Source organism: Poecilia formosa, unplaced genomic scaffold, assembly GCF_000485575.1.
Source record: "Poecilia formosa unplaced genomic scaffold, Poecilia_formosa-5.1.2 Scaffold127, whole genome shotgun sequence".
Classification (NCBI taxonomy): Eukaryota; Metazoa; Chordata; class Actinopteri; order Cyprinodontiformes; family Poeciliidae; genus Poecilia; species Poecilia formosa.
The window spans coordinates 788,310-815,053 of NW_006800066.1; the positions used below are offsets into that span (position 1 = coordinate 788,310).

The window sequence follows — 26,744 nt, forward strand, 5'->3', positions numbered from 1 at the left end:
GCAGAAAGAGAAGTAGAATGTAAAATGTTTTTACATTCAAAATGCAAAAATGAAAATAAAAGATATACAAATAGTAACAATGCTTTCTTCCCAAGACAAAACATTTTATGAAGATCCTAAAAACACTATAAATTGACCTAAAATACTCAGTGAGTAGTATTGAAGTGTCCCGACCCCACTAAGGGACAAGGGTGTAAAGAAAATGGATGGATGGATGGATGGATGGATAGAATTGAAGTGTTGAAAGTATTTAAGTACTGCATAAACAAGACAAGCTTAATATGACATCCTGGAAGTCAAGGTATTAAAGTATTACATATAAAATGTATAGCAAATAAACATCCCAAATACATTAATATTAATCTCCAACGTACCATATTAATGTATTCAAAAGTGCTATACGTTACTGCCTCTGTTTTTTTCATTAGAAAAACAAACAATCCACATTAAAACTAACAGTAAGAATATCGATGTAAACATCTTGGTAAATAGACAAACATTATGAACGTTATTCACGAATTAAGCAATTGGCTTAACTATTTTCGCCCTGATAAGACATCCCTTGAATTCAGAGTTTAAATCGTTGCTCTGAAGCTCTTTATAGACTGTCTGTAGTGAGACAATATCCGTAATGTCGTTCCACCGTTTGCTATTCCCGTCATATGCCGTGTGCCAAATTTTTTAAAAACAAAAAAAACTTCCTAACTACAGACAAAAGCTTCTATCTTCGGCACACGGTTTTCTTTGATATCTCCTGTCTCACTTTCTTTATCCGCCATATGTTTTCTGTTATTCAGACCAACTCACGTCTAGCTGTTAGCCAAAAGACTGTTATGCTACCTGGCTACGTTCAACTTTGTTTGACTTTTGGCGGTGCCGCTATTCCACTCAGGGCTCTCTGGCACTTCTAGCGGCAAACAATATTATATTTTTTTTCTGCATGCTGAAGCGATAAAACCGTTTTCTCCGCTATGCCGCCATGTGGTAGCCTGGCCATTGTTTTCCTGTGCAATTCCGTTGGAAAAGAAATCCTCTGTTCCAGCGCAGACTGGGATTTCTATAATTGACACGGGTTGTCTCCGGTCGATTTTTTTACGGGCCAACCAGTGAACAGAAGAAATTGTGAACGATGACGTCGATTTTCTGCGCTGTTTTAAAATTGTAGTCTGTCTGTAGTTTTAGCAAGAACAGCGGAGGAAGTGAGCAAAGCCGTTCAGTCCGTCTTGCTGACGTCTCTAAATATTGAAATGACATGAGCATACGCCTTGTTCGGATCGGCGCTTCTCTCATCACGGTGGGGGACGGTTGTTAAAGAGGTCTTAGCATCGAACTGGTGCATAACGTTTAGACAAACGTTAGCAGTCCACGCCTCTAGGAAGGAGTCGAAGTATGGGAACTCCTAATAACGAATCAAGGAGCAAATAAATTATAGGACAAGGGGCTAGTTTATACCAGGCTGGCGGTATGACTGTCAGTGACGTGCGGTGAGGTTCATTACTGGTGAGGCACTGACTTATGACTTAGACACCATGCATGTTATTGGACCTACGCAAATTTCGCGCATGCATACAACGCTGGGGGGTAAAAAGACTAATCTTTTACATGCCATCCATAGCCGCGTTAACTCAGTGAAACTTAGAAATGTAGGTATTAATTTCGTGCTATGATCCACAGCAAAGTGATCTGTATTCGCCAAGCTATGCACACTCGTTGCCATAACAACTGACTACAATACCACTTCATGTTTTAGGATTTAACACCAAAAAACATTCAAGAATTTTGCACACAGAACAGAACATTTAGTCTGTTGTTGTAGTGCGATTTAGGCTTAATGTTTTATTAATAAATAATTGCTGTGGTAGATTAGCTACTGCTTCTACTTTACTGAATTATTTAGACATAAACTGTAGCCCACAAAACGCACATTTCAATAAAAAACTAAACAAAAATATCTTATTGCTGTCTTACCTTTACTTATCAATGAAATCCATGCACCGCTAATTCTGCACAAAAATATCCGTTCATCCAAAGCCAAGTCTATCCTCGGCATGTCTTTTCTACTCCGTCTGAGAATCATCAAACTGTCTCGTAGCAAAACTTTCAGCTCCGGTGTTGGTCTTCCTTTAGTTATTATCTCCTGCTTCAATTGAAAATCCACTTTAGAAAACTGTTTACGTCGGAAGAGAGGAGAAAACAAATATATCGCTGTACTTTACTTATTTACTGTATGGCTAGCTCCATGGCTAGCTCATAGACATCAATACTGTGTCTTACTCTGCAGTTGTGGAGTCACAATATCTGGGATCATGAGCGCCCCCTGCCATGAGGCAAGAGAACCACAAGGATAAAAGAGAAATATAAATGATTTTATTATTATATATTATTTTTCCATGATGACAGGTGAGGCTCTGCCTCACCTGCCTCCCCTGACCGCACGTCACTGATGACTGTATATCAAAAATTCATACCGGAGGGAAAATTACTATTGGTATACCGTCTAGCACTAAGAGATGTCTCTTCACTGCATTTGGTCTCGTCTAAAATGGGTTGCAAACTATAAAGCTACAAAATAATACTATACGTTGTATAGCTAAATAATGATATCTACCATTTTACATTTCCCACCAAGAACTTGAAACATTTCTTCTGTTTTTATCACCGTGCTAAGAGCTTACTTATGCTGAGTTACTGCATAAACAATTAGGCTATACAAATGGTCTGTACAAACTATTTGAGTTGCCTCCAAAATTGAACTCATCTCAGCGTTTAAATAACTTTTAAACATGGCGAATGCTCAACCATCTGAACTTCAATGTTTTGATTGCTGATTTTGCTAATGATTTTTAGTTGCATTCTTTGAATTTTCAGTGACTTTGTATGTTTGTAATGCTGCTCTTATTGTGCGATTTTAATTTGAATGTCTTTTTTTAAGTCATGACATCTAGGCCATGCATGCTCTTGTAAATTAGACTCCTTCTGGTTAAATAAAGTATTAATAATATAAAATAAGCTTGATATAAATTGATTTTGGACTGGATGCAGGTGAATTTCAACTATTTGGAATATCTTCAAAACTTCACTTACAATCAGAGTAAAATGTTTAAGTGAGCAATAACATCTTACCTTTTTGATTTTGACAATAATGGCTTAGAGAGAATGCAAATTAAAATTAATATTTTTCTAATATGTAGGACAATTAAAAATTACTTTTATTGAAGAAATGTCAGATTAATTAAATTGTGTTCATACTGTACCTTAAATGCACTCACTATTTGCTCAAGACTCCTTTAGTCCAAATAAATGCGTAAACACAACAAGCTCATGTTGCTTTAATAGCTGCATTGTTAGCTCTGGTGTGTCCTATCTTTGTATTGACAATACACCAAATCTTCTCTATGAGGCCAAGAGGCTCTGCTTGAGTGATATTTTGTTCATTAAAGCAGATATTGGTATTTTTTGTAGCGTGAGCAGGTTCCAAGCAATGTCCATATCCATTAAGTTTGTCAGGAGAGGGAAATAATGTGTGCTCCAAAATGTCTTGATGGCTGATATACTAAATTCAGATTTACATTAAATTAAAGTATAATCAAAGTTATCAGAAAAATCCACCTAAAACATGTCGCTGTGTATAAATAATCACATTTTTATGTGAGTTTTACGTTTTGAATTAAATTAACTATTATACACTGATTTCCTGGGATGCACCTCTAATTGGAACCTAATGGACTTGTTTTACTTTTTGTGAACTGCTCTAGCTTAACTCAATTGAACCCAATTATGTGCTTGTAATTTTAATTGTGTGTTCCTGTTTTATCAGTCGTCCCTACACAAGCAAGGTAGCAAGAGCAAAAATGAAAAAAATGAAAAAAAAAACATCACCTCCATGCACACACGCATACAAAAATCCCGCTTGGAACATTTTTCAGGCAACAGACAATTACATCCCGCCCTATTATTACGTTCTCGACGCTGATTGGTCATGACAACAGGGTCCTGAACGCTAACTGGCTATCTCATTGTCAACCATGTTAGAGGCGTGTTTCTGTCGTTGGGAGAATGCAGTGCCTGCCCTCAGCCGAAGTGTCAGCCGGCCTTTTACAGCTCTTCAACCGGTGACTGCAGACAGATGTGGAGCTGAAAAACTGACAACAGGAGCCATGGACGAATCCAGAGAACAAATGAACCCACTCCTTAGCAGGGTGAGTACCCGGAAAAGACGTTTTAATGTAAGCTTATTGTACGTGCTCGGCTCTTTGTCTGTGTTTGCCAAGCAACAGCACAAGTCAAAGGGATGCTTGATAATCATCCGGTCACTTCTATTGTTAGCCGGTTTTCCTTTTCATACTTCTCCTTAATGGTAAAGGTTATTTTTTACACTTTTTAAAAAGCTACATTTTAACAAAGATAACAAATATGTTCCCCTTTGCGCTTTATGTCTTTTTTCAGAGGGTTGTTACTAAACCGAAGATCTTGCTCGTTATGATACGTTAACAACGTCCATACCCTTTAGTAGTTTTCGTAAAATATTTCCTCCCTGTAAATCTGAACATTAGCTTTGCTGTAGACACTTTAAGGACATGAAAACAGTAGTAGTCTGGTACGCCTGCGGTAAGTCTGTTAGTAAATGACTGATTAGCAGTTAACCGCTTTAAGCATTTTCCGCTCACACGCTACGTTACTTTACGTCATGTGTCCCATTAGGCTCTACAGCTGAGTGAGCCTCAGAAAAGAAAGGTAGTGTAGAGGCACATTTCACAACTACAGCCTCCTCTGCATGGCAGTTTTACCATATTCTTTAAATAACCCACTGCTGGTGATCTTACTGTGAAAGATAAGTGGCCAAATTAACGAAACGGAAAAGCATGAGCCTTTCCACATGCCTTACAGTGAAGTTTTCAGTGACTTGTGTGCGGGGAATAGAGAACCACATCCTGTCTGCTGGGTGTCACTGCCACAGAGAGGCTTATAAGCGTCGGACCACTGAGTGTTAAGAAGACCAGAAAAAAGAAGCTTGCTGGAGAGCTAAGTTTAAAGAGCACAGCGTGACATCAGTGGTGGTGTAAGGTAGCCCACTACTCTTCTGCATGTGTTTGCTTACTGTATTCATACACGTGCGTGGATTCCCGGAAAGTCAAGGGGTGGCATTATTGCAGTGGGCACCTCTTACGCCAGAGCTGACCCCCACAGAAAGTAATTAATCAATGTCCAAGACTTTCACATTTAAATCCCCAAGAATATACAATTGTTCATCTTTCAATGGAGCATTCAGATGCATATTTTAAAAACCATGAATATGGTTTCAAATAGGGGGGCATTGTTATTTTATGGTTTTCTTTCTGACCGGGGTTTTTGTTTTGAGGCAATAAAGAGGAGTCTTTTAAAATGTAATTTTTAGCCCTTGGCTTGACAAATATGCTTCAAAGCTAATAAGCTGTTATGATATTTTAAATCCTGTTCAGTTTTGACCAGGCTGTTTAACACGGGATATAAAATGACAATACACAGTCAGTTTTGTAGATCTGGCGTTCTCAAATGTATGTTCGAAGGATCAAATAATTATTTCTTTTTAGATGAACCAATAATCTGGTTTATCAAGACTATTGATAAAGCAATAGTTCAACTATGTGACCAACAACACATCAACACTAATGATGTGTTGTTGAATGTAAAGAACGAACATGTAATGACTACAATTCTCCTTGCTAAACACAAAGCATGATGCTTTGTCCTCTCATGTTTCATTGGGAGGACAGTGTGTTCAGAATGATATGTTAGTTTTCTGCCACATTGTGTTTTGGATTCTAGAAATATATTGTATATTGTGGTTTGATCAGAGGACCTTCTTCCACATGTTTTCTGTGACCCCTATGGCTTGTGACAAACTTCAAGCAGGACTTCTCATTACTTTTTCTTTCAACAACAAGCTTCTCTTGTCCCAGTCTTCCATAAGGATCAGATTTGTGGAGTGGCCAACTCATAGTTATCTTGTTGACACGTTCACTAAGCGGTGGATCTCTGGAGCACCTCTAGAGTTACCATGCGCCGCTTGGCTGCTTCTTTGTTTATTGTCTCCCTTGCACCACCTGTCTGATTAGGTAGATTCTCGTGGCTTTATAGGTTAGCAGTTGCGCCACACACTTTTAATGCTCTGATGGGATGTCCAGGCATTGGGATACTGTTTTGTAACAGTGTCCTACAAATTATCAAGCATATACACTAACAGAATGCTATGTGGTTGGCTTTTAAGCAATGAAATATTTACTTTCTTATTTAAAAATGAATTGTTTGTTTATTTGAATATTTTAATGTATTCTCAATATTGGATAAAATAAGCGTAAATGAAAACTGTTTAAATGAAAAAATCTGTAAAATGTGTTGGTTTCTTAAACTGATTGATTAAACTTTGGAATAAGTTTAATCAATCAATTTATTGTTTAATAAAATATTTTACTATAATTGTTAGTTGCGTCCCTAATGATACTACTAAAATATTTGCGATGGCTTTCCTCAATTTATTTTCTTCTTAAAAATAAACATTACGTACTTATTCAAAAGTACTGGAAAGTAAATTTTTTAAAGTAAGTAGAATTTTAGGAAATCCTCTGGGTTTTTTTCCAGATTTCAAGCATTTTTTTTTTCTGTTTGTATTTTTCCAAGCCCAAAGGTGACAAGAGTCCAACTAAAACAATTTTTACAATCAGATTGTACCTTTGAGGTCTTGTTCAGACATCACGCACTCTACAGCTTGTTTTACTGTGCAAACATGTTGAAGTTCTGTGGAGTAAAGAAATCAATTTGTTCAGGATGTAAGATTTAGTTTCTCCTGTGTGTGTGTGTGTGTGTGTGTGTGTGTGCGCGCGCGCGTGTGTGTGTGTGTGTGTGTGTGTGTGTCTGTGTTTCAGGGCATCACAGTATTCAGTCTCAGATGACCAAATATGACGCTATAGATTGTGTCATTGCACATTCAAAAACAACCAGCAAAACACAAAAGTTCCATCCATAAATCAATAACTTTATCTACAAAGACTCTGCATACTCATCCTTTTTGTGATCATATCTGTCTTGCACAGCGCTGCCGATCAATTTTGTCCCTCTTTTTTTTTATTTTTTTATAAACAAATAAATATCTATATACCAGCGTACACTAGCTTATTTAGAGTTGTACGTGATTGTTTATGCACAACTTTATCAAAGTCCAGACAAGAAAGTGATGTCTGGACTTTGGTTTGTCACAGCTGCTTGATTCTTTTCTTTTTTTATTACACATCCTGATTTGCTGCCACGGTTAAGATCGCTGTCCTGTTGCATGATCCAATTGAAGCCCCCCCTTCAGCTGTTGGACAAATGGTCTTATGTCTTATGGTCTTATGGAATGGTCTTATGTTTGAATCTAGAAATACTTTCGCATACAGACAGAAAAGTTTGTGATGGACTTAATGACCTCGAGGTGCCCAGCAGCACACCTCTTGTGGAAGCAGCAGCTAAGGAAATTCACCTACGTAGGTCGATCGCAATTTCACTTTTTTCATTTTTTATTGTATCATTAAAATATGGGTTGAAATTATTTGACCTATAGTAGATCTAACAGGTTTAATCACTCTCTCCTTTCTGAAACTAGGCACACTCAAAGAACAAAAACCTGCATAAAGTACAAAGAGGTTGCATGTGCTGCATACCAATTAGTCTGGGGGAGTTTTTCCTTTGCGTCATATCGTTGTATGAGTTTAGCAGTAGGACGAAGGCCATTACACAGGCTTGTTCTACATGATTAGTGGAGGTGTTAGTAAATATAATACATGTAGATCCATCGGTCGTGGAGGCAATACATCAGGATTTCTTTGGAAACAATAAATCCAATAATTTTGTGTGAAATTGATCAGCCTTTTCCCTATCACATTATCAAATTTTTTGCGTTCTTCTTTCCTTCATTCATGTTTTACTTCTTTCCTTCCTTCCTTCCTTTCTTTCTTCTTTCAACATGTCATCGAGTCACCCCTGTGCAAAACTGAACAAATATTCTTTGTTTGCAACCAGACACAGCCTATGCTCTCTGGAAGAAATGCGGATTGTGTTTTTTTCCACTGTTGCAATAGTTTAGAGTTCAAAGTGATGTGGGAGTCTTTTACACCTCATAACACAGTACCTCATTTGGTGAAATATCAGCACGGACCCCTCACACCAGATGTTCAGCACAGTAATGATGGCGTGATGATCTGGGATCGTATTGCAGACAAATGACTCGGCATCTTGCTTGAACGCCCAACTCAAACACTTGTAAGGTGTTAGTTTGTCCGACAGCTACAGGTAGTCGTGACCGATCATACATTAAAACCCTTGGTTTTGTAGAAGGTGCGCTTTCTTTATGCCGTGACTGTAACATGATTCGGTCCAACTGAGTCATCAGCATTAGCATAGTGGCTCCAAGCGCAGAAAGAAACTACAGCGGAGTGGCTTGAAGTTGAAAATGTGCCACAGTGACTTCATCAAAGTTCACATTGTATCAAAATCTGATTGATGTTTTACTGTGGGAAATAAATTCGGGCTTCAATGGGTTTTGTGGGGTTTTGGAGACTTTGTCTTCTTGTACCTTTTAGCATATTGCAGTCTGTTTTTAGGGTGAACTTGCTTTGAAGGCCCAAACTTGACATGTTGGCATTTGTTTTGAATGTCCTCCACTTGTGCACTTTTTTTTTTCCACTCAGTAAAATGGCTGGTTTCAAATTCTTCTGAGAATCCTTTGAGTTCCTTATTAGATTTATAGGCTGCTGCATTCTCCGGAAAACTGAATGAGATTGCCATTCAGTCTTTCTTCAAAAGCTCAAAATACACTAGACTAAATGTTTGAGGTTTAAACAGGACTGACCCCCTTTAAAGTGCAGAGTAATGATATTCTGATGAGATACAACTGATGTTGTGGGATTTGTTTTTAGGCATTTTTAGGAGGAATAAATGTGAAGGTGTCTTAGTTTTCTTGTATTTTTAATTACATTTTATAGAGCCAAATCCTAGGTTTAAATTAATACTTCTCTTAAACTTATTATTAGAAATGTATAAAGGTAGAAAAACACACTATAATTCTGACATGACTGACCTATTTACATTTTTTTTAGATTTTTGTTTTTGCAATCTACTTCCTAAGATAAAACCTTTCAAACAGCAAATAAAATATTTCAGAGAATACATATTCTAATGGAAACTAGGATGCACCTACTGTATCTAATCCACCATTAGATGTCACTCTTTCTGTTGAATTTATTTTAAAATTATAACAACCCTAAATCATTTCGATTTAGGATTGGTTTCACGTCTACCCTTGAGAATGCTGTGCTGGCATTAAGTGTGTCTGCCTCTAGATGATGTGTTCAGTGTTCCTGTGGCTAGAGATCAACATCAAAATAGCAAAAATGAACTAGTTGCTCCTATTTTAGAAAAATGCTCTTATGACCCACTCATGTGGGAATCTTTGTTGCATACAGGAAGCAGGTAGACAGCGGTTCTTTAGATTATTAGAACTTGTTGAAAGACACACCTAACCTTGATGCCTTGGCTGGGATTGTATAAGTCAAAGTCATAAGAACGAAGACATTTGGAGTCTCATGAATTCACAGCAATCTGTCCTTTTTCAATTCACTGCAGACTGCAGGGAACACCGACCCCACACGTATGCCTGTTTCTATTTATCTTTGTTGGGGGGGCGACTCTTCATTTATGACCTGAATACCTCAGCGGCTAAGGACTTGTATGTCCTCCAAATGTGAATGTGTGCCCTTCGTCCGATAGCGTGCGCGCGTGCGTGTGTGTGTGTTTATAAGCTGTTGGCTGGGTGAATGAAATATTCATGGAGGCATGGTGGGATTGGCTGCCGTGCATGGAGCAGGGTTGACGGGGTAGAGCATAGCACAGCACTGTGTGTTCTGAAGCAGCTCGCCTTCCTTTTGTATAAAGAGATGAGCAGAGGAAGAGAGAACAGACGAGGTTGACAGTGTCGCTGTTCACGCTCGGCTCACAGGCGTCCCTCATACAGCGCACACAACCGCCATAGAGAAGGAACTGTGTTACGCCTCTCCTGCTCCTGCTTTGCGGATGTTTTGGTCTAAATGGATGAGCAGAGCAAAGAGGAACATGTGCTCACGGTACGTCTCCTCCTCAATATTTGTGTTGTGTCCTCAGCATCCGTGCTCTGCACTTGGAGAAGAATCCACAGGCTCTAGGTGCGCTGTACCGCTTGTGCGTTTGTATTGATTTGTCGGCTTGTGGTCGTCTTCTGTTATGTGCTAATGAATGGGGGCTCTGTGGTTACTACATTTGACCAGAATGAAAGAAAATATTATGTGGGGAAAGAAGAGGTGATAGCTCTTGAAACTGAATGTTTTTTTTTTTTTTTTTTTATGTGCCCCTTTATTGGTCCAAAGCAACACGAACGAGAAAAAGCTATCAGAGACAATTATGGCTGCTTGAAGGAACGGGACAAGCAAACTGGGAAGGAAGCAGGGGGAAGAAAAAAAAAAAAGCTGCGAGAAAATGGGTCTGTCAAGGTAACGGAATCAAAACACGAAGCTTGCTATCTGTAGCAATGATGTCCATTAACTGAGGGAAGAATAACTGAACAATTAAAAACTGATAAGCTCAAAATTGGAACATTGGGCTTAAAGGAAAGATCCTATTTAAATACAGAGAGAGGTAAATACAGAGACTCTTTTTCCCCATTCAAAATTGCTGACATGAAGTAACCCCAGCTCTTCAATCAGATAATTAAACCACAGATCTCTGGAGACGTTATGTAGTGGAGGCTAGTGTGAATGTGTTTGTGTCACACTCAAAGGTGATGGGTCTCTATAGGAGTTAAATCATTTAGGGGCTAATCAGCAATGCATAGCTACCTTATAAGTTCTATCTTTGTGTTTGTGGCATTTTAACAAAACCTCCTGAATACCATCAGATCCTTGGGTTTGGGAGAAACTGAACTGTGCAAAAATATTTGCCTTTTTGTAAAGCTGTTCTTGCTTTTTTCACATGTAATGTGTTGGGTCATCAAACAGACCTGAGTGAAAATATAACAATGATTTCATTTATTAAGGAAAATGTTGTTCAAAACAATATGACCCATTCAAGAAAGTAATAACCCCCCCAAACTCGTCCTTTTCCTCATCCTCAGCCCTTTTTGCTTAGACTTTTCCTCACGATCGGTGGCCTTAATGAGGCCAGTGAGGCATGTAGTACTTTAGATGTTCTTTTGAGTTCTCTTGTGACCTTCTGGATATGTCGGTAATGTATCCTGCAATAATTTTGGTTAGCTGGCTACTGCTGGAAAGGTCACCACTGTTCCAGGTTAACTCCCTTTCTGGATATTGGGTCTCAATGTGGATCACTGGAGTCACATAGCTTGATAGTTTTGGATTGTGGCATCCCATATTGTCATATAATTGGGTCATTAAAACAGTTTTTTGTTTATACTTTTGTTATCTTTCTATTAAAATTGGTGTTATGATGGGAACCACGTAAGTGAAACCAAATGCAAAAAAGTGAAATATGTAGGAGGGTAAATACCTTTTTTTTTCATGTTGTCCTGCACTTAGATCTGGTGCATTTTTTTTTTCTATAGGTTGATGGTTGGTCATGGCCGGTCAAGCTAAAAATCATCTGTTTTTTTTGTCACAGCCTTGGTGCATCTCTATTCAAACATGCTATGGTAATAATTAGCACTAAAAATGCTTACCCTGGCTATAATATCATTGTTAACCAATGTATTTCACTTTTAGTCATTTATCTGTATCTACTTTTCAGACACAATCTTTTAATTTGACATCATTGGCTTCAAATAATTGCAATTATTCTCATTTGCAAAGAAAATAGTGCATTTGGCAGCCATTTGAGCTTTGACTGAAATTTTAAAAGACTGGTCTCTCCCACTATGCAGCACATCTGTTACAATACTCCCTGTTGATTGGATCAGTTCCCAGTTACTGCAAGGCTGGCAAAGAGGGAATCGGTCGTGTTGGCATGTTGTGTGGCTAGTTGCTCATTTCACTGCTTGCTTGGCAGCTATGTGAATATTTCTCTGCTCATACAAACACGTTAGCAACCTGGCTCTTAGAAAAAGTTCATTTTTATAGCTAATTTGCTCAACACTGGTCTTGCTTCTTTAGGTGTGAAATTTAAATGGTGCTCGTTTTAATCACAGTATGTAAATTCTTTGCATTCTTGTTTCTATCATAGTTGTTCACCACATAATGCTTTTACTATAGTGGTATTACGCTGCACTATCTGGCTTCAATAACTTTCCTCCAGGCTGAACCTGTTAGTGCTTGAAAACATCCCAGCGCACACTGTAAAAATGCAAATTAAAGTTCCAGAACCTCACAGAGTGGGGCTGCAATATTCGAGGAAAGTGATGTCTTGACCACAGCTGGGTTTTACGGCAAACCAGCTGTTGAAGACTAAAACATTTGAAAATGCTGGAGCAAGTGAGAGGCTTTGAATTAGGACAGAATCAGACTAAATTAACTAAACCTCGAGATAATTCAAAGAAAACTACTGGTGCATCCTTAGTCCTATGGGAATCAAGGGTCTTTCTCTTAGTACCACTTCCAAACAAGTCATCCTTATTTCTCTAATCTTACTGTTACAAACTTTAGCACAGCAGTCTGGGCCAGACCATTGAGGCTGCACACAGGTGGCTTCAGAGGGACGTCGAAAATACAGCTCTGTTATTTTCTATGAGGCAACCCTCAATGGCAACATCTGGTTGCCGGCTGATGTTCCAAGCCCAGTGGTCCTTTTCACACCTGTTTGATTAAGGAGGGTCAGTGCCTCTAAATGGAATATAAATAAAACCGTGACTACATTCTGGCTCGTCTAGCTGCTCTTATTTTGTGCTGCGCTGTTCTATCTTCTAAAAGAACAATGCAGTTTGTTGGTTGTTGTATTGTTCATAGATTTGACTCAGTGTTAACGTTGTAAAGACAATTGCAAATTAAATGCATTTTTAATTGGTTAATTTTCAGTACTTGTCCTGTTCCTTCAAGTTATTTCAGTGATCAAGTGGGATTTTTCATCATTAATAGAAGGGTACCATCAATTTTCTCTATGTTTGTATAACTTATAGTCACATTTTGAACATAGATTTTTATGCTTAGTTTGCTAAGGAATGTAAGCATAATGTAGACCAATTAGTATGATCATAATGCTGCCCCCGTTTTCCTTTATCTGTTGTAGTGTTTTATGAATTGTTTTTTTTCTTTCCTGACAAGTAATCGACTCCTGTTTACCGTTTAATGATCATGTGATCTGTAAATACTTTATGTCTAAAGCCTTACACATTGGTTGTTTGAGCCCATAAGCTGACAAAATCCTCATCCACTGTAACAGCAGGATTAGCCATCTACTGTTTGGGCATATAGTGTGGAAAAAGTTAATAGATTAAATATGTTTTGCTTTTATTTGCACACCATGTATTGCCTATCCTGACTTCTGAAGCACACATTATAGCAGTCTGTTTTTATTAGCGAACTTATTAATTATTGAGTGGGGCTTTTGAACAGACCTTTCCACTAAAATGAAACGGCAGCATGAAAGGCCAAATTCATGTTGTTTGCCTTCTAAAACTGAAGTAGATTGATCTATTTTCATGATTTTGTTGGTATTACATTGATGGGTTTGTGAAATATAAAAATATTTATTAGTGGTGGGACTAAAATGGCGTTATGTTCCAAAGTGCAATTTCAAACTCAAGTCTAGCTTCTTTACGTTCGTCTTGATATTTTATCTTTCAAATTATTAAAAGTCATATTAATCTTGGTATGTCTACATTTCTGATTTAGAGGAAAGTTAAAGATTAAAATCCCACATTCAGCAAATAAAAGTAAATTTCTCAATCCTAGCTGAAGTTTTGTCTGATTTAATATTTGTCTGTAGGAAAACAGGTGGCATTGCTTTTTATACAGTATACCGATTATGTTATGGAACCAAAATCACCAGTAAGATAAAAAATAAGTATATATTCTATGAATGCACTCAATTGTTAACAAAAGGCCAGACTATTTCATGCTGCAGTTCCACACGTCTATGCTCTGTCTACAGTCCTGCGTACATGCTGGCTTTTCTTACTCAGTTGGCAGTTCCTGCCTCCTACTTGCCTCCCCCAGTGACGTTAGCCATTTAGGCCCTCAAAGCCACAGCTGTGGTCGAGGAAAACAGAAGCGATCTCACTGTCCTCAACCTTTTGCCTCAGGGACTGCGGCAGATAGACCGGGGTTTATTTTTGACAAAGCTATGTGACAGGTTTCATCACGTGTTCTCGGATTGTTCCAAGAAACGTGGGGTTGAGGGCAACACGCACTCTAACAAGTGCTTATAGCTTGCAAAGCTGCCATGAGACGACGTGCACGTAAACAGTGATTCTTGATTCCTGACAAATAGCTGCTGTAAAACACAGATTTTCTGGATGAGTGTTTCAAGAAGCACAGTGGTAAAGTCGCAGCTATTTCGTCAGAAGTAGTTTCACACAAGCTAAATGCCTTGCCTGTAAACATGGGCTTATGTGATTTCTGCTAAAATTAAACATAAAGTGTACACCAAATTCTGTGTTAACTCAAATAAAATGCCACGGTGATTCTTTGTTTCTAATTGGAAGTTTTATTTTAGTGTTTCACAAGCTAAGAGGAAGAAACAAACATGTGGAAGAAGGCTTTCCGGTCAGATTCAACCAAACTTTATCTAAAATGTGAAAAGGAAAACACAAGAAACACACAGTAAACATGGTGGTGCCAGAATCATACCAGGATTACAATTAAATTATTTTCAATGTGTTAGTATTGCCTTGTCAAAGTGGAGACCTAAATCTAATGGCAAGGCTTGAAAATTGATGTCGACAGGTGGTGCCTATCCAGAATTATGTATTATGTAGAATTATATGTGAACTTCAAGTGAAATAGGAAAGTAGACCATGAAGTAGTATAAACCTGGCAACTGCAGCACAGCCTTTGGGTATTTATGCGCCCTATTACAGTGTTTGTCTATAATAACATTTTCCTCTTGCGGCGTCACATTTAGTGGAAACACACCGAATATGTAAACAAGCCGATCCTATTACAGTGTGTCCAGCATGTCCACCTTTATGGTACTGAAAACCAGTAAACGTACATCTAACAAAAATAGGTCACGTTCCAATGAGCTGATATTAGGTTTGGAATTTCCCCCAGCTGGTCTAAAAATTCAGTGGATACAGACGCATGTATTTTTTGCAAACCTTTGTTTAGCATCCCCTAGCAGGATTTCTGTTGGGTCCAAGTCTGGTATGTAAGTGTGATATTGCAACATGCCGCACACACAAGTGTTCCATTGTAGATTCAAGGCTCTTTTTTGGGTTTATTGTCTTTGCATTTTCCATTTTGTCTTTAAAAGGAGAAGCATTTTTCTTTTGATTTTTGTTGTACTGCAGTTCTGTCTTTCTTTTTTAGAGACACATTTTCTGCATTTTTTCATTCAGTCTGAAATATTCACTCACATAGGGAAAAGAATCTGTGGAGTCTTTGGATGTGCATCAGGTTTGGTATGTGTTAAGGAAGGAATAGACTTATGTCTCTGTTCCTGTGTGTTTCTTTTTTTAATGCTTTTAATTTTGCAAAATGCATATTTTTGGTGTTTATGTGTGTATTCAAGTACTGTATTAATTATATCTGGATGCTTTGATTTAATATTGATTGCCAGGGGGTATGTATATTTGCTGCTATGTATCACTGGGGGCTCTATGTCTCTATTCATGTTTTCATAATAGTGATATTGGACTGCATATTCTGAAAAAAAGGTGTTTCTCTTTCTAATTGCTGTAGTTAACCTATTGGAGTTGCTATGAAACATAACCTTTATGGCACGAGTCATTAAAAATAAGTACAATTTTATCAATACAGACTAATTTGTTTGTGGAACATTACCCATAGATAAACCCTCATAACCCATAACATATTAGCTAAGTGTAACACTCTTACACTTAGTTAATGTGTAAGAGAGCTTGCTGCATAATACTTATTACCAAGGTCTCGTCAAATTTCAAAACAGCATGTCAGCTTCTGTATAACATTTGACTGTAATTGAAAGGATTACATTCAGTATAAATGAACACTGATTCTTGAATGTACTAAACTGAAATACCTAATTTATTGTCCTGTTTGCCTGCTCAACAAAACTATTAAAAATATATATATTTTTTCCTTCTAAAAAGACTTACAATATGCAAGACATACTTTATAATTCTGTTTAAATGTTTAATAAACAGAATTTGACAACAGAAAGTGTCATACTATTGATTACGTGACTCTTTACTTTGTTGCCAGGGTCTAGATGAAGAGGCGTTGGTTGACCACGGGAAGACCAGCTTCACCACTCTTTCAAACTATGAGACAGAAGATTTGGAAAGTAAGTACAAAGCCTTTCAGCTCAACGTAGTTTACTAACAGTTGTTTTTTTTTTTTTCTTTTGTTCAGCAATAAATCGAAATATTTGGTCCTTTGAGGAAAAAAGTCCAAAGGTTCGCACCTAACCTTACCCTGGGTGATGCTAATGGATATATATTTTTGTAGTAATTGTGATGTTTATGGCAGATAAAAAAAATAGCTTTATTTTTGTATTATATAACTGTTGTTGATTTTTTTTGTAGGGAAAATGAAAAGAAAACCATTTGATAATTTCCTATGAAGTTTCATATATAAAAATGTAACAGACACCGTTTAACTGCATTAAAATCAAATCAGCAGAAAACAGCTGATGAGTTTAAGCCTCATTGCTCTCAAGAGTCTTGAAAACCAATAAGCAGTGGAAAGAATGGAATCATCAGTAATGTGTCTGTATCTGCATGGAAACTCTAATGGCTCTAATTTCCTGTTGACATCACTTTGTGGTATACAAACCGCACATTTCTGTCATTATTTCATTAACAGCGAAGTAAGAACCTTTGTTTGTACTCATTACGTAATGGTGAATGTTAAGAGTGCACACCCAGTTACAAAAGGCTGTTTTTTTTTAACACACGTGGTGTCATTTATGATTTGAAGTATTATTTTACTCCCTCAAAATATCGCTCATTTTCTGGCACTCTTTTAATTAAATTTCTTCTGCGTCAAGCCTTAGCTAATCCTGTAAAATAAATTTTCATCAGAGGCCACATATTTACTGTGGAAAATAATTAAATCTGTTATTACCTTGGTTTTCGAGTCTACCTCTTCCCCCTTCCATTGCTGTTTCTCATGGTTCACTTTATCCATATTCTTCACATTTCCTCTGAGTTTTTTTTCCTACATGCTGCATCTTGGTGTCATTTCTCCTGAGTTTCCCCTCAAATCAAAGAGAAATGACTCATCCGTTAAAAATGGGTATCGGCAGAGTATGTTGGGTGAAAATAGGCCAGTTTATTTCGGAACGCGGTTCCTTTGTGGGAGTAACAATAATGATGAGAAGCAGACAAAACGCAGAGGGGAAAAAAAAACTAAGAAGAGCAAAAGTTAAATGTTGTACTCTGGTTTTCGTCAAGTAGATTAACTTAAGCTTTCCAACAAAATGGAAAGAGATTCCTTCTGTCTTCTCGACAGTGTTGTGTTCTTGATTCTAATGTCAGTTCTTGAAGCCAAAACTATTTTTACCCGTTATCTAAGAGTTTGAGGTTTATACGCTTGTGAAAACAAAGTTGATGTACTCAATTTGAAATGTTAATATTGTTATTATAGTTGTTTCCTCTAAGAAAGAATTAAACTAAGAATTTGGTTTATCTTTTTATGCTTTTATTTGCTTACTATGACAAAAAAATATATATTTTGCTCTTGAGATAGATGGGAAGTCAAAGTACATGGCATGCTTGGCAATTGAGACAGTCTAAAACAAAGTTGCTTTTGCGTCATTTATTAAATAAAGTTTCCTTTCTTTCCCAGGTCACAGAGCTGTGTACGTAGGGGTCCACGTTCCATTTGGAAGAGGGAGCAAACGGCGGCACCGCCACAGAGAACGCAGACATCACCGAAAGAAGAAGGACAGAGACTGTGAGGAAGGAAAGGAAGATGGAAGAGAGTCCCCCAGTTATGGTTCGACTCTGTTTTTATTTAAGTACAATATGTCAAAAGTAAATAACTCATTGCACTTTCTTTTTGCAAAAGGTTATATTCCTGTTTGACTTTCTACTGTCACTCTTTTAATTTCTGTCATAAAAAAAAACTCTAGGTCTCCCAGATTAGTTTATTAATGGATCCTTTTCTGTCACAAACTAGTAAATCAACACCTGATCAACTTAAAATGTTGTGTATATAAATCAAGATTTGTTTGAAGAATTCATTATTCTTTTTTATTTTTTTCTTTTCCATTTACTGGTACTTTTAAATTTTTTTTTCTAATTTACAATTACTGCATTATCAATTGCTGAGTACGTATTATTGTTGAGAACGTAATTGCAATGTGCAGAGCGTACGATTTCTTATTTGTGTAGTTTACAGCTGACTGTCCAAGCTGAAGGTGATTACACAGCAGGGTCAGGGAAAGTAAAATCCGATCACAAGCGGCTACTCGAAATGCATCCTGAGACCTGCCTAAAGCTTACTGCTTGGGATTAGATTAGGCCAGATGCATGGGGGGAAAAAAAAACAGCTAATAGTTGTTTACGTTGTCCACTAAGGTTTACGGCAATCACGTACAAAAATGCATCAAGTAAATCCCAAACATTGTAGAAAAGGGAAGTTTCAATTGGACAGAGCCTTAGTTTGGCATTTTATTGCGTTACAGTGAGTTTCATTTGTTATAATCTGCTTGAGCAGGGTAGCAGCCACAGATTTCTACAGTGCCTAGAAGGAATAATATGTGTGCAATATATAAACCAAGGGATGGGATGTGCTGCTCTCTCTCATACTGCAATGCAATATATTTCTCTGCTTTCTGTGCTCGTCATCTTTCAGTTCTGCGTTCATTGCTAAAAAGCTTTAAAGGCCACTGTGAAGCAGCGTCTGACAGGTCGTGACATTTTAAGTGATGTGTGCAAGCACCTTGTATGGAAAGTAGCTGCGCCGTCAGAGCTGCAAGATATAAAAAGCAACAAATAAAAGCTTAACACTGAAGATATGCTTAAAAAAAACAATCTTGGTATTTGAGTACATCCACTCGTGTTTTCCGTCTGGTTCTAGATCAGCTCTGGAATGTTGCCACACATAAAAGTGGGGAGTATTACGTTTAATAAAATTAATGTTAAAGGTTTTATGCTGTTTTTGAAATTGTTTTCTTAACACACTGATTACTTTCAGTTACCAACTAGTTGTGATGTTCTGAAAGTTTATTTTTTATAGCCTTAATTTTAAGTCTAAAATCATTATGTATATCATTTGAAGAAAAAAAAAAAAAGTTGTACTTTCTCCAAATAGCACCATAGGTGACTTCTGAGAGATGTTGATGTGTTTGGTCAGTACAAATACTTCTGTGCACTTTTTCTTTACCTCTAAAGTTGGAAGTTTGATCTGGGAATGACATCAAGCTGGCAATACAAGTGTGTGTTTTCCTGTATTTTTGACTTTAAACCCCTGTGGCAACCTGTTCACCAAATAAGGTTGTGTAGTACTGTGTGTGTGTGTGTGTGTGTGTGTGTGTGTATGTGTGTGTAGACGATTTAATGAGACACAGATCACTGGAGATGCTGTTCTGTCTTCTGCATAATGTGTTTCCAACTGCAGACTTGCAGTGCTTATATTGTGATTTTATGACTTCATTTTTTTTACTGTGTTCAGGATTGTAGCTCACATTACTTAGATTCATTTCCATGGCTGAAATAGATGTGAAAAATGTAAAAGGAAAAAAAAAAGAAAGAAAGCACAAGGCAGCTGAGAATGCAGACGAAGTTCGCCAAAGAGTGAAGAAGTTGCATTTGGCAAGGTCCACCCAAAACAGTAGTAGTGATTTTAAAAGTCTCTGGCTAACCTATGAGTTCATAAGGTGGAGATTTTTTATTTGTGATTTATTCAATGAGGATAAGAAAGTCAGGGGAAATGTTTTGCAGCAGTAGATTGGGAATTCATTAAAAACGACACCCTGTGAAGCTGAATGAATGAATGAATGAATGAATGAATGAATGAAGCTGATTAACGCCAGTATCAGTACATGATGTGACCTGCGGACATCGGCAAATGTTTTGTTCTGATAGAGCAGACATAAGAAATTAAAAACCGCTTTCATAGAACAAATTTAAATGAGCTGTGTTTTATATTGAATAAATGTCTTGACATTTCATTAATTCTAGTCTTAATGAATATGCTGTTAAACTATTGTAATTTCTCTGTGTTCAGACACACCTTCACAGAGGGTACAGTTCATCTTAGGAACAGAGGACGATGACCTCGAGCACATCCCCCATGACCTCTTCACCGAGCTGGATGAGCTGTCCTTTAGACACGGTGGCGCGACCGAGTGGAGAGAGACCGCCAGGTTAGAATAACAATGAAAACATGAACAAGTTGATAAAACATGAAAACAAATAAAGATCTTCTATAGTTGTCTAATTACATGTTGGTTTTATGAGCAAATGTTAGTGATGACTTCTCTTTAAATTAATGTGGTTCAGTTAAAATGTTATTATTCATAATGATTAATAATAACGGTCTCTATTTTCATATCTAAGTCATTGCGAACCATATTTTTTAGTTCAGTTCACTTCTGTATGTTTTTAGCTTTTAGGCATTTAATGACTGAACCAAGGGCTGGGCATTGTGGACTTAAATTTGTATCACAATGTTTTGTGGTGTAAGAATGACATTTGATAAAAGAGACAATAACAATTTATTCCTTCAGTTTTGGGTGACTGTATGGCTATGGCTGCATTCATATAATATGCTTCCTTACAACACCAGTCATGTGATGTGATTTGTATCACTTAACTGCATTCAATCATATTTTAAAATCTATTGATATTTATTCTCATTGAACAAACACTGGAGAAAATAGTAAAACTAACAATCCCAACAATATAGTTTTGGGGGATTTTAAACATCATTAAATGGAAATTAATGTGACAATAAATCAACAATAAATAAATAAATCTTGTAATGATTAGAAGTTGATAACAATTAATGATAAACGATACAATAAGTGCCCTTCCCTAACTGAAATTTGATTTTCAGGGTATATTTATCTGCAAAACTCGGGCTCAACTTCCGATTTTAATGTTTTCACGGGTTTGCTTTTCCAAACCTTTTAGAGTTGGAAGTGGGATTAGTGATTTTAGATGCCTGGTATCCCACAGATTGTTTTCTAACAGAAACATGTTCAATTAGTCACAGATTTGGGAGTATGAGTCATCCAGCTTGCACTGCTTCTGTTAGACTGCGTGCTCTGTCGGATGAAATTTGTCAAAGCAGTAAAATGCAGTCGGCTGTGACGAGAACACTGCAGTTTTTTTTAATTTGATGGTTGAAAGGCTAACAAGGAGGTTTTTAAGCGCAGCCCTTTTTTGCTACTTCACGTGAAACATTCTTTCTGTGTGCGTCAGATGGCTGAAGTTTGAAGAGGATGTGGAAGACGGCGGCGAGCGGTGGAGTAAGCCCTATGTGGCCACGTTATCACTACACAGCTTATTTGAACTACGCAGCTGCATACTGAATGGCACCGTCATGCTGGATATGAGGGCCAACAGTATTGAGGAAATTGCAGGTACAAACACAACTCACTGGAATCTCTCAGATTTAATATTTATCCATCATGGTCATAAAGTTCATATTAATTTACCGTGCTTACTGTTTTACTTGAGGGACAACTTCAGGGGGAATTTCAAAAACAATAATTGAATGAATTTGAATTTATTTTTGATGTTTTTAATCCACAAAGGCCTCACGTTTTGCATTCAGATAGAAATAAATATATGTAGTCCTACTAATAATGGACCAGATCGTCCATTGGAAGACGGCCCTCGACCAGATGCTTTTTGTAATTAGCATGTTTGTGGGCTAATCTCAGCAGGAACTTTAAGCCATCTTCTTATAGGTGGCTATATAATTGGTAGAGTTAATTTAAACTCTGCTTGGCGGTTCTTTTACAATGACAGCATATTCCCTGTTGTAAATTATATGTTATTTTTTTGAAAAGGTCAGGCAGTCCTAAATAAGATTTGTTTTGCTCGACTGAGTGCAGAAATGGCTCTAGTCAGAATTATGCCAGAAGTTTGTGTGTATGTATTTGAGCCTGTTTTTATTATTTTGACCTTGTGCAGATTGTGGAAAATACTAAACAATTTTAATTTTGTGTACCCATTTTTTGTTTGGCAGGTGATCATTCCACGACACAAACCCAACAGCTGAAATAAATAAATAAGCCCAAAATAAAATGACATTTAAGCTCATGGGTGAATGGAAAGTTTTCACCAGAACTGTCATGTTTGGATTGTGTAACCCTGCGTGTTTAGCTTTATATAACTGTCTTTGTGCGTTCCAGACATGGTCATAGACAGCATGGTGGCATCTGGGCAGTTGAAGGAGGATTTGCGCGCCAAGGTCCGGGAAGCAATGCTGAAGAAGCACCACCATCAGAATGAGCGGAAGCTCAGCAATCGCATCCCTCTGGTGCGCTCCATTGCTGACATAGGCAAGAAACATTCTGACCCACTCTTGCTTGAAAGAAACGGTGAGGTCCTACAGCGCACTCACATTTCTTGCTCTTCCATCTATTCAACCACTGGGGAACTGTGCTTAAAAGTCCACTGTTCAAATCCCTCACTGCCAGCATAGGAGGTGGATGGTCAAAGTGAGTAAAATTTAGAGAAAACTGTTAGTCCCCTGACTGGAAGAGAAATTTGGGTGCTAAAAATTGTGCTAACCCGTATGGCTGGCCTGTCTTTGGGGTTTGAATTAATTCCTGATTTTTCTCCTCAAAGTGTCATTCCAGTGACGATGCCCTACGCACGACCGTGCCTATGGTGTACATGTTGTAACATGTTGGTTAAGAAGCTTGAGATTTCAATATTGAATGAGATGTCACATTCTTCACTTCTCTGCCTGTGGTTTTCACTCGACTTGCATTTCATGTCATTACACTGGAAATTTGAAAGGTTGGTGATGGCATTTGTTGCAAAGTGAAAGGTGTGTGACCAAATGGACATGCATTGTTGTGGCAGAGCTCTTGTTTGCTTGCTGTGCACAGACATCTTGTTAGCTCATCCTCTGCAGCATGCTAGCCTTAAAACTAGAGGTGTTGGCTTTATTCAGTCACAGTGCTTGATTGGTTCATTAAAAGTAGAGATGCACCGATCAGAATTTTTTCAGCTGATTAAGATGCCTACCAATACGGGTTGTAGCTGATTAGTGCTGTAATCTCCATTTGTTTTTCTCAGAGGATAGCTCAAAAGGATAAAAAATGTCAATTCAGTTCAGTTCAATTCAGTGCAGCCTTCCTGTTATCTGCTGAAAGTTTAACTCTCTCCTGCAGCCTCATTTCTTTGAAATAGCTTCCTACATCGCCTCTGACCTTACTTCTAAAGACCTCGCTGATATTTAATATAGCTCACTTTGAAGGGCGATGAACAGACAACCTCTATTACTTTCACTCAAACAACTCGAACTGGCTGCGTTCAGTTATCCTTTTCGACTCTGCTCTATTCCAATACTTCTGATAAAACTATCCAGGACTGAAGTCCAGTATCGTGTCAGGCCTAGGTGGAATTCAGCGTGACATATCTCGTGTGTTAAAGGCAGGAACTGAAGAGATATATTAGACCACTGATAGTTTATGTTTCCCCTAAATCTTCTTTACTCAGTGATGGCATTCACACCAAAGAGTATTGTTGTTAATCTTTGACCTGGCAGAGCTTAAGTATGGTGTGTTCATCTATTAGTAAAATAGCAGATGTTTTAATTTTCGGCTGACCAGCCTATCTATCAGAAAAGTGTCTCGGTGCATCTCTGGTTCACAGTTTAAAGTAACGTTTTTCCTTGCAGACCCTCCAGCATCCCTCTGATTCATCCTTACAGCTTGCTCCACACATCTATGCTTTTAGCTCACGTTATGCAAGCACAACACTTTCCAGCTGCACCTTTTTGCGATGCTCTTGCTTTGCATCCTTTCTCACTTTGTTTCCTTGGGGTGCCATCTGTGTATTGTACATCAACTTCATATTGTTGCCCTCTCTGTTCCATCCCTTATTCCGTTATCCTCTCCTTACCCTCCTTCTATATTTTCCTTCTCCTCTCCCTTTTTTTGCCATTGTCTCCTCTGTTAGGAGAGGGCTTGTCCTCCTCACGGCTCTCTCTCCACAAGCCAGGACTGGCCTCCTCCCTCTCCAGCCTGTCCCAGAGACGAGAGTCGAGAGTCTCCGTTCTGCTCAGCCACCTCCTGCCCTCCTCCTCCTCCAACACTGGGCTGTCTCCGGGCCCCTCTCCCCACAGCACCCCACAAAACACCCCTTTATCGTTTCGCCGCTCCCATCTAAGCCCGTCACAAACCCGTTGCACAGGCCCCGGCCCTCAAGGCATACCGGAGGTGGTTGTATCTCCTCCCGAGGACGATGAGCCGGCAAATTCTGCGGAGGAGGACGCAGTGTCTCCACAGCTCACCCGGCGAACGTCCTCGGCATCCCAGAACCACGAGCTGCTGCCCTTAGAAGGCAAATATCTGTGTAGCCTGCCAGTGTGAGTCACAGCTTGAACAGAGAACACTAGCACTAGCATGAAAGCCCTGTTTCCCTGTTTTTTATCTTCCAACCCTGTGACCATTTCATCAACAACCCACTGCAAGGCTGCCTTTCTAAGACACTGGATGTGTTCCAAAAAGTTTAATGTTTTTCTTTTATTTTGGCACCATTAATCCGTTTACCTCCTTTTATGTCTGTTCCAATAAGCTATTTAGTTGGACACGTTAGAACCTTCCTAAACTTGCTTTGCTTTACCCATTCAAACACCTCTATGCATTTTCTCATTATCATGTTCTTGGCCACCCTTTCCTTCACTCTCTCCTCAATGCAGCTGCATGGCTGTGTTTCGCTCCTCTTTTCCCGATGCTGGATTCTTCCCTGTGCTTTTATTTTTACATTCAGCTAACCTCACTGGATAGTACTCGAAGCATTCCAGATAAGGTTTCTCAGCAGTGACATTGGAATGTTTTTTTTGTTTTTTTTTTCCGGTTTGTTTTTAACCACTGTTTAGTATCTGAGGAGAATCTCAGAAGAAGGTTTTATTTTCAAAAGCAATAGACAAAAGAACAATTTGAATGAAACACTGGCGGAAAAAGTAGTTAATATATATACCTATGTTTGGAAATATGGCTAAAAATAACATTTGTGTATTTTGAGGAGTTGTGGTCCAACACCGCAACAAACATTTTCTTCATCTTGTTATTTGTTCTTAATAAACTTAGGCCCTTTACATTGATAAATAAAATGTCAAGAGTGAAGTTGAACTTTGTTTTCCTCACAGAGATGAGAAAAATACTTTTCTCCAATACATTGCATTCTGCTGTTATTTACACCACAAAAATGCTATTGTGCCTTTTGAATAGAAAGTATCTACAAAAATTCAGCTGTAATTTGTCCTTTTTTTGTTTTTGGTGCAATTTTTAAAAGTTGACCTATTATTCTTAAGGCTGACAAGCATCAGAAAAGTGAAACCTGTGTTAGGCTGCAGCTGCTTATGCAGCAGACACATTTCCTCTTTTTACACATCTGAGCGAAAGATTGACGTCACCACCGTTCCCCTTCGGTAATTCACACAAACCAGAGAAAGGAGACTAGGCCTTTCTTATCAGTATGTCCATCCATCCATCCATTTTCTGTCACCCTTGTCCCTCAGTGGGGTCGGGAGGGGTGCTGGTGCCTATCTCCAGCTCACGTTCCGGGCGAGAGGCGGGGTACACCCTGGACAGGTCGCCAGTCTGTCGCAGGGCAACACAGGACAAACAACCATGCACACACACACCTAGGGGCAATTTGGAAAGGCCCTTATCAGTATGTGTTTACAAAAAAAAGTAAGTGCTCTGGAACCAGAAAAGCACAACCACTGGGTGCTTCACATGACAACTCACTTGCCTCACATACACATGAAATTTAGTTGTCAAAAGCTAAAAAAAAAAAAAGAAAAGATGTGTGAAAAGAGTCCCACCCAAACAATTCTACCTCAGAAAAAACAAATTAATCTGATGTTTTCACTTTAGTATGACGAGTCTGACAGAATTTGGCTTGTAACAAATTTGTTCTGTTACTTAAGACACCCACATATGCATGTGCAAGAAAGAAGAAAACAAGATGAATGATTAGAAATAGAAACAAATTAAACCAGGTTGTTCTCGTGCACCTGACTGCTAATTGTTTTTTTGTTGTTGTTGTTTTTTTGGAACATGCAAATGATACCAAGCTTCCCAGTTATTACTAAATAATATACTACATTTCACCATGACAAGTAAAACGCAAGGAAGCACAACGCTTATAGTTTTCTGTAACCAAAGAAAAAAACCTGACATATTCAAATACGAGTGAGAAAAAAAGACATGCTTTTTAACACTCACTCTGTAGTTTAACTAAAGCAATTACATGTACCTGTATGTGTACATGCACATACAGACACACATAAATACAAAGATAAACCTCTATATGCATATGTACCCACATACACATACATAGTACACATATACATACATTTATGTTTGCGTACAAATACTGCTGACACAAACATACAGACATATATTTATACACACACACAAACACACACACACACACACACACACACACATATATATATATATATATATATATA

At 38.1% G+C, this 26,744-nt stretch overlaps 1 protein-coding gene across 12 annotated transcripts in view; it reads left to right on the forward strand.

Annotated features, from left to right (window-relative positions):
• The first annotated feature begins 4,055 nt into the window (after window positions 1-4,055).
• LOC103144451 (sodium bicarbonate cotransporter 3) overlaps window positions 4,056-26,744 on the forward strand; it is a 48,425-nt gene continuing 25,736 nt past the window's right edge. For 5 of the 12 annotated variants that reach the window (XR_001663264.1, XM_007561449.2, XM_007561444.2 and 2 more), the window contains exons 1-7: window positions 4,056-4,199; window positions 16,332-16,413; window positions 17,919-18,068; window positions 20,304-20,442; window positions 21,503-21,663; window positions 22,441-22,629; window positions 24,221-24,604. Coding sequence is in view for 11 of the 12 variants with exons in the window: in XM_007561449.2 (XP_007561511.1) it covers window positions 4,158-4,199; window positions 16,332-16,413; window positions 17,919-18,068; window positions 20,304-20,442; window positions 21,503-21,663; window positions 22,441-22,629; window positions 24,221-24,604 (1,147 nt within the window). In the remaining variant the exon portion in view is untranslated. Of the gene's footprint in view, window positions 4,200-9,711; window positions 10,134-16,331; window positions 16,414-17,918; window positions 18,069-20,303; window positions 20,443-21,502; window positions 21,664-22,440; window positions 22,630-22,892; window positions 23,054-24,220; window positions 24,605-26,744 lie in introns of those variants that run through there. The other 7 variants (XM_007561450.2, XM_007561451.2, XM_007561448.2 and 4 more) reach the window with 6 other exon arrangements.